We start from the raw sequence: 11,055 nt of genomic DNA, 5'->3' as shown, positions 1-11,055 counted from the left end.
TATGAGGGGAGGGAGGGTGGAGAAAGAGGCAAGGGGAGTAGGGGAAGAAGGGCAGGGGGGAGTAAGAGGGAAGGGAGTGGGGCAGAGGAGCAGGGAGGCCAGAGATAGGAGTCGCGGGGGGTGGGGGGGATAGGAGAGGGATAGTGGGTGCAGGGAATGAACACTTACACTCAAACCCCAAAGCAGCCACAAGAAAAGGGATACTGAGGCCAAGGCGAAGTTTGCGCCCCTTCTGGCCCGCGGGGGCCTGGGCACCTTTTGGTCCCGCCTGGGGCGGGCGACGAGGAGGATCGGAGTCGCGTGCCCTTTCCGGTCAGTTTCTGTTGCGGGTGGTGCTGCGTTTTCTGAGACGGCGGCGCGCGTGCAGTGCGGCCGCCGCTTCACAGGTGTAAGCAGTTCCCTCGTGCGCCCCACGTTGTGTCATCCCGGTCCGTTCTGTGACATTCCAGCTCTAATTGGCATAATTCTCTGCTTATGGCTTTTCCACATTTTCTGGCTTCGCCAGCACCACCCTTTCCATTGCGGGGTCTGGGAGCCTCTGGCCCCGCTCCCAGGGTCCCACCCAAGGCAAAAACAAAACAGCCCCGAGGGCACTTCACAGAGCGTGCAGTGGGCCCGACGGCACACTCGGGAGGATAAAAGGGGCAGCCAGCCACCCCGTCGGCCCCAGGCCGAATAATGGGTGCGCAGCAGATTGCCGGGGGCACTCGAAACTCGAGGGGAGGGAAATACTTGAGCGCGGTTTCTCCCCGCGCCCCGCGGAAGGCGCAGCCTCGCGGATTCTCCCTTGTTCGCTCTCTTTCATGCACTCTCCTTTTGTGTGGAATTATTTAAACGAGAGATCCATGGCAGCTTTATGCTAATGTGCCGAACAAAGACAGCGGCCCGCGGGCGGGTGCCCGGAAGGTGCCTGGAGGCCGGACCGGGCCGGGTGGGGCGGCTGGCGGGCTGCGCGTGTCTCTCGCGTGCCCCTGGGACTGACACAACAACCCCTCATTCCTGCAAACACAAAGCCTCTCCCGGGCTCGGGCCCCGCGCTCGCCCCGCGCACTAGGGAGCGGGTCCCTCCGGGACCTGACTTCGGGTTCGGCGGCTGTAACGCGCCGTTCAGGCCGGGTTGCGGCAGGTGGGCAGGGAGGGCCTGGGGTGCGGTTTCTGTGAGTCCCGGAGAGGGGTCCACGGCAGAATGGAAGTAGGGGTGTTGGCGGGGAAGCGCTGTCAACCCCGTCGCCCCTGGGCATGTCGCTAAACGCGCAGCGCGGTAGGATTGCGGACCCTCCCGTTTCCGCCTCTCAGGAGCTCAGTGACCGCCTGGACAGCGCGACACCCCACCGGGCAATTCCTAGGCCGAAATCCCCGGCTTTGGGGGCCTATTTCCAAGCTTCGCGCTTTCGGGAAACTCCCCGGAGCTAGACTCTTGAGCTGGGGTTCACAGTGAACCCCGGCGCTCTCCCCGACGGCTGTCTGGGACACCAGTACCGGAAAAAAAAAAAAAAAAAACATAGAGCTCCCGCGGCCTCCAGCCCTTCGGCTGTCAAAGGAAGAAGCCGCAGCGGGGTCTGCCAGGATGTGAAGCACTGAGGCTGCCGAGTGTTTCCAAAGCGCAGCTCAGGACCGACCCCACAGGAAGGGGAGGAGTCGCCTGAGGCCTGGGAAGGACACTTGGGGACCTGCCTTGGATCCCTTTGCTCGCCGACTCTGGTGTAGATCCTCTGGAGCGAGGCAAAGCACGGCTCAGTGTTTCCCCGATCCAACTCCACGCGGCGCCCACTCGGAATCGCAGTGCGTTAAAGGCCGGCCGCTGGGGCGCAGCGTGGTGGTGCTTTGCTCTTCCCAGAAGACAAATGTTTCAACCCGATGGCCCCGTAGGGGGGGGGGGGGTTGCAGGCGCGCAGATTTTGAGAAATGAGATCACTCAGAAGACAACCGAAACTTAACGACCAGGTGCAAGGCTGTACCTACTTGGAGGTTGCTGGTGTGTGCGTTCGCTCTCAGCCTAATTCTTCCCCAGTCCTGAGACTTGAAATTAGTTTCTAATACTAGCACCTTTCAAGTTTCCATTTATTTTGGCCATTCTCGTCTGAAAGCAGATTTCACTCTCCCTGGCAAGACTAAAAACCACAAACTAAGCAAAAGATCCATTGAATCTCAGTATCTCAATAGTGTTCAATAGATCCTCTAGGCTTAATTCAGAACCCGTTTGAATTCGCTGCATTCAGGAAGGATTTTGCTTTGGTTTGGTTCTTTTGCGCCCCCCACCCCACCCCAGCCCTCTTTACAATTATGGGTGTTGTTATTTTTAAAGGATTCACAAGGTGACTAACTCACTGTTATCTGTTGAATGAAAGCAGTGTTACACATGCAAAACCAAATACCCCGCAGTCAGTTGGGGACAGCGGGCAGAGCCCCCGCCCTATTATTCCACAATCCAGATGGGATTCGTGATTAGAAAATAAAATTGGCCAAAGCTGTCCCGGAATCCCTCTCCTACTTCTAATTACATCAGTAGTATTAATCAGCGCCCAAAAGAGCAAGGAAATAACATCAGTTTCTTTTAGATGAAAACATATTTATAACTTTCATATAAACTCATTTTAGATTCTAACTTTTCTTGAGGACTAGCATTTACCGCAGTTAGCATTTTTAAAACGAGGGTGTGAGCTTTCAAAATATATTCCATTATATGTATTCTACTCTTTTTAGTCTGAGTTTTAAAAAAAAGATCACAAACATAAAATCAAACATCTTTCCTTTTGATTAACCAACTTGATTAACCCTTTGATTAAATAAGCCTAACAAATTTCCCCATTACAACTTATTACCCATGGATTCTGGGGGGAAAAAATCTGCTTAATTTCCCCACCAGGGTATTTTTAGAGGGAAAATCCAAAAACAATTAAATACTTTCAGTGGCATTAAACATAACAAAACTCAGCATAATCTATATAGGTGCACAGAGTTTTCCAGAAAAAAAAATTGTCCGTTTCCTTCTTTCTCAATAAAGTGAGTGACACAACATAATAACATTTTCTGCGGCTTTGCTATTTGTTCTCTAGTGACGGGTGATCGGGCCCACTCTGCACTCGGGGTTCTGCCCAGGTACCCCGGAGATTCTGCCTTTTGTGTTCCATGGGGCTGGGCTGGAAAGAGGACGAAGGCAAAGTGCCCGATCTGGGTCCAAACGGGGCTGCCGAGGTGGTGGGTAGGGGATTGTGAGTGTGTGGATCTTCGTTGTTGTCTTTTCCTGGTGGCAAGGGTGGGAGGCAGCTTGTCCTCTCCGAGGCCGAAGCCTGCCTCTAAGGACAGATTGCCCCCACCTCCCCCCGGCCGGCAGCACGCGTCTCTTTTGCGTCCAGATTGGCCGCGACCGGCGCTCAATAGCGGGAGGTTAATTTCCTTCACAAAGGTGAAGGGGGCACGGCTCCGGGGGGGCCCCGCGCCCAGACAGGCGGCCCCTTTATTCCGCTGCGCCTTGATTGGAGCCCTTGATTTAGCATCTGATGTCAGCCGGCAGACAAAATGCCCGCTCCGAATGAAAATGCATGAGGCGGCGCAAGGAGAGCGGAAACCAACTTCAGTGGGGCGCACGCGGCCGACGGCGCGTTTCGGCCTTTGGCCAATTCCTCCCGAATCAACCCAGCCCCGCGCCTCACGGAGGCTCGGAGTGGCCTAGGTGCCAATCCTTGAGCCTCTGAGAACTTAAAAAAAAAAGAAAGAAAGAAAAAAAAAAGTTCATAAATTCAAGTTCCTTTTGGAACCCAGCCTAACTTACCACCACCACCACCACCACCGTCACCGCGCCCCGCCCCAGGGCTGCGTCTGCTGGCGATTAAAGTGCGGTGCCAACTGTTCCTAAAACTACAGATGAAACCTTCCAGACGCACACGGGCGCACGAAGGCCGTGGACGCAAACATCGTCCCTGGCTGCAGCCTGAAGGCCAAATCCTCTACCCAAGTTTGGAAGCCCAGGGTCCCATTTTCGCTTAAGTCCTCAGTCCCGTGGCCCACCCGGCCGAGGCTCTCGGCCGTCCCGGCTTTGCCGCTATTTTCGAGTTTTGATTATTTCCCAACACCGGGCGGAGTCCCTGCGCCTCCCCCGACCCCTCTCCCGCCCCAGCAGCCGCACTCAGATCTCCCTGGCGCCTGCTGCTGCCCACCGCCGCCCCTACCCAATCAGCGCGCACAACTTCCCCCTCCGCTCCGGCTCGCGGATTGAACCCTCCTGACATATTTGGGGCCATTCTTCTCCTTTGTTGCTATTTTGCTCGCGACCCGCGGGTAATCCCCGCGCGGGAGGGGGGCGTGCATTGTCGTGCTGATGGACGGGCCCATTTGGCGGCTCCGCGCCCCCCGGAGGAGAGACACAAAGCCCAGGCACGTGCGCCTCCCCATAGAGGAGCAGCAGACCGTGAAGGGAGGCGGGGCCGGGCGTGTGCCTGGGCCGGGCGGGGCGGCGGCGTCGGGCGGGGCGGCAGCGGGGCGCGCGCGGGGGCCCCGCGCCCTCAGGTACATCTGCCGCACCTACCGGGCGACCCCCGAGTCCCGGCCTCCTTTTTGCCGCCCTCCCACCCGACCAGGCGGAGGAGCTGCGGGCGCGCTGATTGGCTCCGGGGGAAGCGGGAGGCGAGAACAATGGCCCCCTCCCCCAGTTAAAAGGGAGCGGCTCCCGGGCCCGGGGACAGGGACGCGCGTGCAGGGCGCAGAGCTGAGCCGAGCCGCCGCCAGTGCCACGCGAGTCCCGCAGCCGCCGCGTCCGGGCCATGGGCCGGGGGCACTGAGGGCCGCCAGGGCCGAGCGCGGAGGTGGGACCGAGCCAGTGCCTTGCCCTCGCGCCGCGCCAACATGCCCCGCGGCTTCCTGGTGAAGCGCAGCAAGAAGTCCACGCCCGTGTCCTACCGGGTCCGCGGCGGCGAGGACGGCGACCGCGCGCTGCTGCTCTCGCCTGGCTGCGGGGGCGCCCGCGCCTCGCCCCCAGCGCCGAACGCCGGGCCGGGACCGCTGCTGCCGCCCGCCGAGCGCGCCCATGCGGCGCTCGCTGCCGCGCTCGCCTGCGCGCCGGGCCCGCCGCCGCCCCCGCCGGGCCCGCGGGCCGCGCACTTCGGCAACCCCGAGGCCGCGCACCCAGCGCCGCTCTACAGCCCCACGCGGCCGGTGAGCCGCGAGCATGAGAAGCACAAGTACTTCGAGCGCAGCTTCAACCTCGGGTCACCGGTCTCCGCAGAGTCCTTCCCCACGCCCGCCGCTCTGCTCGGAGGCGGCGCCGGCGCCGGCGCGAACGGCACGGGCGGCGGAGGCACCTGCGGCGGCGACCCGCTGCTCTTTGCGCCCGCCGAGCTCAAGATGGGCACGGCGTTCTCCGCGGGCGCCGAGGCGGCCCGCGGCCCAGGTCCTGGTCCCCCGCTGCCCCCCGCCGCCTCCCTGCGGCCCCCGGGGAAGCGGCCCGCGCCCCCCACCGCCACCGCCGCCGAGCCGCCCGCCAAGGTAGCCAAGGCCCCGGGCGCCAAGAAGCCCAAAGCCATCCGCAAGCTGCACTTCGAGGACGAGGTGACCACGTCGCCTGTGCTGGGGCTCAAGATCAAGGAGGGCCCAGTGGAGGCGCCGCGGGGCCGGGCGGGGGGCGCGGCGCGGCCGCTGGGCGAGTTCATCTGTCAGCTCTGCAAGGAGGAGTACGCCGACCCGTTCGCGCTGGCGCAGCACAAGTGCTCGCGCATTGTGCGCGTGGAGTACCGCTGCCCCGAGTGCGCCAAGGTCTTCAGCTGCCCCGCCAACCTGGCCTCACACCGCCGCTGGCACAAACCGCGGCCTGCGCCCGCTGCCGCCCGCGCGTCCGAGCCTGAAGCCGCTGCCAGGGCTGAGGCTCGGGAGGCGACAGGCGGCGGCAGCGACCGCGACACGCCGAGCCCCGGCGGCGTGTCCGAGTCGGGCTCCGAGGACGGGCTCTACGAGTGCCACCACTGCGCCAAGAAGTTCCGCCGCCAGGCCTATCTGCGCAAGCACCTGCTGGCACACCACCAGGCGCTGCAGGCCAAGAGCGCGCCGCCTGCGCCTCCGGCTGAGGACCTACTGGCCTTGTACCCTGGGCCTGAAGAAAAGGCTCCCCAGGAGGCGGCCGGCGACGGCGAGGCAGCCGGAGTGCTGGGCTTGAGCGCGTCGGCCGAGTGCCACCTGTGCCCGGTGTGCGGGGAGACGTTCCCCAGCAAGGGAGCCCAGGAGCGCCACCTGCGCCTGCTTCACGCCGCCCAGGTGTTTCCTTGCAAGTACTGCCCGGCCACCTTCTACAGCTCGCCCGGTCTCACGCGGCACATCAACAAGTGCCATCCGTCCGAGAACAGACAGGTGATCCTCCTGCAGGTCCCCGTGCGTCCGGCCTGCTAGAGCGCGCCCTCCACCCCGGCCCCCACTCCCCGCCCCGGAACTGTGCCTTCTCTTGGAGACCCACGAGGAGAGCGCGCCCTGCGCGCCCTGAACCCGCGTCCGCGCCGGGGGCGCCCACCCCCGGTGAAAGTGTTGTCTCCGCTTCTCTCGGTGTGGCGTGACGGTAACCCCGGTCCTCTGGTTGTGACTCCTTTTGGACCCCCCCCCCCACCCCGTTTGCGTTGTGTCCCCTTTCCCCACTTGGCGCAACAGGAGCCCATCTCTTTTCTGTACAAGAGGGAAAAGCTGTACGCGTTTGTCTCGTGGTTGAAAGCTTCCCCCTTGGAGCGGAGAGCTGTTTTTCTTGCTAGTATTCGCTGTGTTCATGGTATAGAAATGCGGTTTGCTCTCGCCTACCAATCTCCGCTCTCTATGTATGTAGCGTACGGGTTGTTTTGGGTGAATCTTGAGGAATAAATGCCTTTATATTTCACAGGCTGTAAATTGAACTTCCCACACGATTAGCTTTATTATGGCTTGTGAACTGCTGGAGTCTGGCTTTACCTTTTTGTATGTGAACAAATCAAATTGCTTAAAAAAGAGTTTTCTTTAGTATAGCCACAAATGCCTTGAACTGTTGTCTGTTTGGGATTGTTTTGGGGGGGAGGGAAGGGAATATTCAGAAAATGCTGTAGAAACTGCCTCAATACTTCACATAAGACTCTTTGGTTTGATCATCTTTGTTGAGGTAGGACTATATGAGTTCTCTCTAAATGTATATGTTGATTTATGAGTAATTGTTATTTATTCTTTATTTATTTATATTAATTATGAAGATTATGATATTATTTGATTGCAGGTCTTTTTTTTTTTTCTTTTGGTACGCTTCCCCCCCTTGCCACTCTTGACATTTCACTGTGCATTTTAGAAGAGAGCCTTTTTCTAAAGGGATCTGTTAAAGTTTTAACTTTTATACCTATCTGAGCGAATTACAGACAACCTACCATTTTATTCTGCTTGGAGGGACCCTGGAGCCCTCATACAACCGACAGCTCTTACTTTTAAATGCAATCTCTTTTCTACATACATTATTTTCTTAATTGTTAGCTATTTATAGAAAGCTTCAATAGAACTGTTTCAACTGTATAACTATTTACTATTCAAATAAAAATATTTTCAAAGTCAAAATAAGATGGATTTATTTCTCCACCATGCGGCTTCCATAAAGATCTGAAATTATTTCTTAAAATGCGTGTTTTTTTATTTAAGAAAAAAAAGTCCCGCCACCCTCACTAGGATCATGGGCGTTAGAGCCTGAACCTCTAGGCTCTACCCTCTGCCCCTTCAAGGGTGTCCCTCTGAAACAGCTGACTGGAGCAGAAGGCTTGTCAGGAACCCTTGGAAATGCACTGGAAGGTGGGGTTAGGATGAAAGTTGTGGAGACTTTCAGGGAAATCTACATAAGTGTCCACAAGAATCTACCCTTTTGACCAGGAGATGTAGAGACACTGCTTGAACTTAGAAGATCCTTCAGAAGTCCTGACAATTTGGGGCCTGGCGTAACAGTAACTCCTCACATAAATAAGGTGGGTAGTTTGGGGTCCTTGAGTATCAACTAGAAAAAGGTAGAAACAAATAGATTGGCAAAGTAAGGGAAACAAACCAGATCACAACAGAAGTTAAACAACTGGGTTTGGGGTAAAGGCTCAAAAATGATTTTTCAATCAGGTGAGCAATCTGCTTTTGGGGGGAAAAATGGAACACCATCTATTTGAGGTATTAGATTTAATAACAGGTCATTACAATGTGTCACTCAGCTCTTTGAAGAACAATTACGATGCTCACCAGTTAATATTTCAAGTTGTTTTCCTCTCTTTGAAATTCTCCTTTTTGGTGCTGTGCTCAACATCACAAGTGTACATTTCCTTTTGTGGTGTGTTTTGCTACTTTTTTCCCTGAGGCCCCACCTGAAATTGAACGTTTGTCCATCAAAGGGATTTCAGAAATCTGCCCGGAAAGGGCAGCCTGTCTGAAGGGCGTAGACAGGCTGACGGTGGGAAGGACAGTCCCTGAGAAAACTTGGAAGAATTGGGAAAGATCATTTCTCAGATTCTGAGCTTCAAGTGTGGTGCAGGAGAGGATTAGTAAAAGACCCAGCTGTCAGGAACACTGAATATTCCTCCCTGTGAGCGCCTGGCAACAGGCTCAGAATGACAATGGAGAAGCCACTACAGGTGAGTTGGTTCAGGGACAGATTACACATTGCCCTTTATTGCTGATGACTATGTATATTTATTAGCTGTTGGGGAAAATACTGGAGGACAAAAATCTCCGTGCTTGCACAAAATGAAAGCACGAGGGAAAAAAACATTATAACATCCTGGGAAGTTTGAATGAAACAAAATAAAACTCAAATTTGCAGGCTGTTGGCTGTCCTGCCTGAGGGACACTCACCTGAGAGTTTTTCAATGTCCTCTCTACATCACACCGTACGCTCAAAGATTCCTCCTACTGAGGCTCAGTGCGCGTTCGATGCCAACAGAAAGTTTCCTGGAAGGCCCAACGGTTGGCCACACACGGCAAGTGAGGCCTGACTGCAGGAATGATAGCTTGTCATCTGTGTTTGGCTCACTGGTTTTCTTGTCCATAATCATAAAGCATAAATTCTAAGATCCACATTCATGAGGGTGAACAAAATTTGGTTGTTGGCAAATGTGGTCTTTCATCTCCGGCGGGAATGTATTTCTGTGGACCAAATATACCTTTTCTAAAATAGAAACTAGAATTTCATTGGTGTGATACTTTTGGGGAAATTATATAGAAAATTGAACCCAGGGGCACCTGGGTGGCTCAGGGTCCTGGGATCAAGCCCCACATCCGGCTCTCTGCTCAGCAGGGAGCTTGCTTCCTCCTCTCTCTCTGCCTGCCTCTCTGCCTACTTATGATCGCTGTCTGTCAAATAAATAAATAAAAATTAAAAAAAAAAAAAAAGAAAATTGAACCCATTAAAGCTGACTAAATGGTGTCCAAGAAGTAGACAAGGTTTGTCTATTTCAAAGTTATGTCCTTGGGGTCATTAGGATGTTCCACAGAAAGGAGATCAGATTCTCTCTCCATCTCTCTCTCTCTCTTTTTCATCCCTCCCTGGATAATATGTTCACAAGGGTCCTTGTTATACAATACCAAGTGGAAATGGCTTCACCTTCTTTATAAATATGCAAAGGATGCCGAGAACACCCCGTGTGTCTGAGAACATCCTGCTCCAAGCTTGGACAACTTGCTTCCCTGGAACCCACAGAGACAGCCATGCCCACTGCAGCAAGGGATTGGGAAGAGGGAATGGGGGTAAGCAAAAGGGGCAAGACCAAAGAGGGAGGAGCTCAAAGAGGAGGCCAAATACAGGAAAGGATTTTATTTTTGCTGGTTCTATTCCTACACAGAGGTGGTGTCATAAAAGCAAAAAGCTGCTCCGGGCTCCCTGGTTCTGAAGTGAGCCTGCAGCTTTGCCCCTTTCTCCAGAGTTGATAATGTCCTCCGGATTCATGTTTCCCTGGAGGCCTGGAGAAGTCAGGGCCACTCCAGGCCTCAGAGCAGAAACAGTGGACTGGAGCAATGCCTGGCTGCAGTGGCCTGACCGGGGGCCCACCTACTCAAAGGCCTCTGCTTGGAGACCCGGGATTCCTTCTGTGTTCCACCTTCCATTAGGCGCTGCCCCTGCCTTCAGAGGATCCCAGGGCCCACTGCTGGGCTCAGTCAGGGAGTCCCCAGGGTACACAGGGGCTCCAGGGTAACTGGGGGGGGGGGGGGGAGAAGCCAGGCCAGAGGCTCCCCAGCAGCCCATGATGACCCATCAGGGAGCAGAGTGGAAGCCTGGAGCCTGGCAGGACTGCAGCTGTGTGCTGGCAGGGTTCCTGCAGGGACCAGGGTGCATAAGTTTGTGTGGGGCAATGCCAGTCTGCAGGCAGATGTTGCCCAGCGCATCTGTGCTGGAGGCTGCTGACCATGAGGGCCCAGCATCTCCCCTTGGCCTCCGGGGCTGGGCTCCCGAGTGGACCAGCCACCTCCTCCCAGCAGCTACACCCCTGTCTCCATTCCCTGAACTTCGTTCTACATCCCTCCACAAAGTCTTTGAACAAAGCAAGGCAGGAGCATCTCTCCACAGTCCTAGTGAATAGATAACACCATAGCGTTCTTCAACCATTGAATCTCTTGCGAAAAGAGAAAGGGTCTAGGATGTGGCTCTGGCAATCTCCCTGGCTCTGCAGGTCCCTCTGTTATCTGCCGGCCTCTGGCTCTTCATCTGTAAGCCAGAGACAGTGGGGCTCTGCAAGGTCCATGAGCCATTTGAGGAGGGTTTCTGAGGCCGGGAGAGGATAAGGCAGCAAAGACTGGAAAGGGAGCAAGGGTCCTCGGTACAGGCAGGAGCAAACCTTTCTCCTGAGCGTGTTCTCCAGGTTTAGGATTAATTATGAATCCGCTGGTCTGTAGCAGGCAGGCTTTGAGCAAGACTTGCTATCCTCTTGAGGAAGGGACATTTGGGTCTCCTGGAGGAAGTTTCTAACTGACCCTTAGTGTGTGGGGTCACTTAGAATGACATACACACACAGCGATGCATCACACAGCATCTCACAGCACCAGGTTCGGCCAGAGAGACCTGTACAGCTTGGTGGTTGAAGGTACAAGCTGTGAGGTTTGGAGAAG

General features: G+C 55.7%; 1 protein-coding gene across 1 annotated transcript; it reads left to right on the top strand.

The window, feature by feature from the left end:
* The first annotated feature begins 4,584 nt into the window (after window positions 1-4,584).
* On the top strand, window positions 4,585-7,025 carry INSM1 (INSM transcriptional repressor 1). Its single transcript, XM_059406449.1, has one exon. The coding sequence runs from the start codon at window positions 4,843-4,845 to the stop codon at window positions 6,373-6,375; it is 1,533 nt and encodes a 510-aa protein (XP_059262432.1). The 5' UTR covers window positions 4,585-4,842; the 3' UTR covers window positions 6,376-7,025.
* The last annotated feature ends 4,030 nt before the right edge of the window (window positions 7,026-11,055 follow it).

This window comes from Mustela nigripes, chromosome 7 (assembly GCF_022355385.1).
Source record: "Mustela nigripes isolate SB6536 chromosome 7, MUSNIG.SB6536, whole genome shotgun sequence".
Taxonomy (NCBI): domain Eukaryota; kingdom Metazoa; phylum Chordata; class Mammalia; order Carnivora; family Mustelidae; genus Mustela; species Mustela nigripes.
The sequence above is the reverse complement of the archived record's forward strand: the minus strand, read 5'-3'. Positions and strand labels throughout refer to the sequence as shown.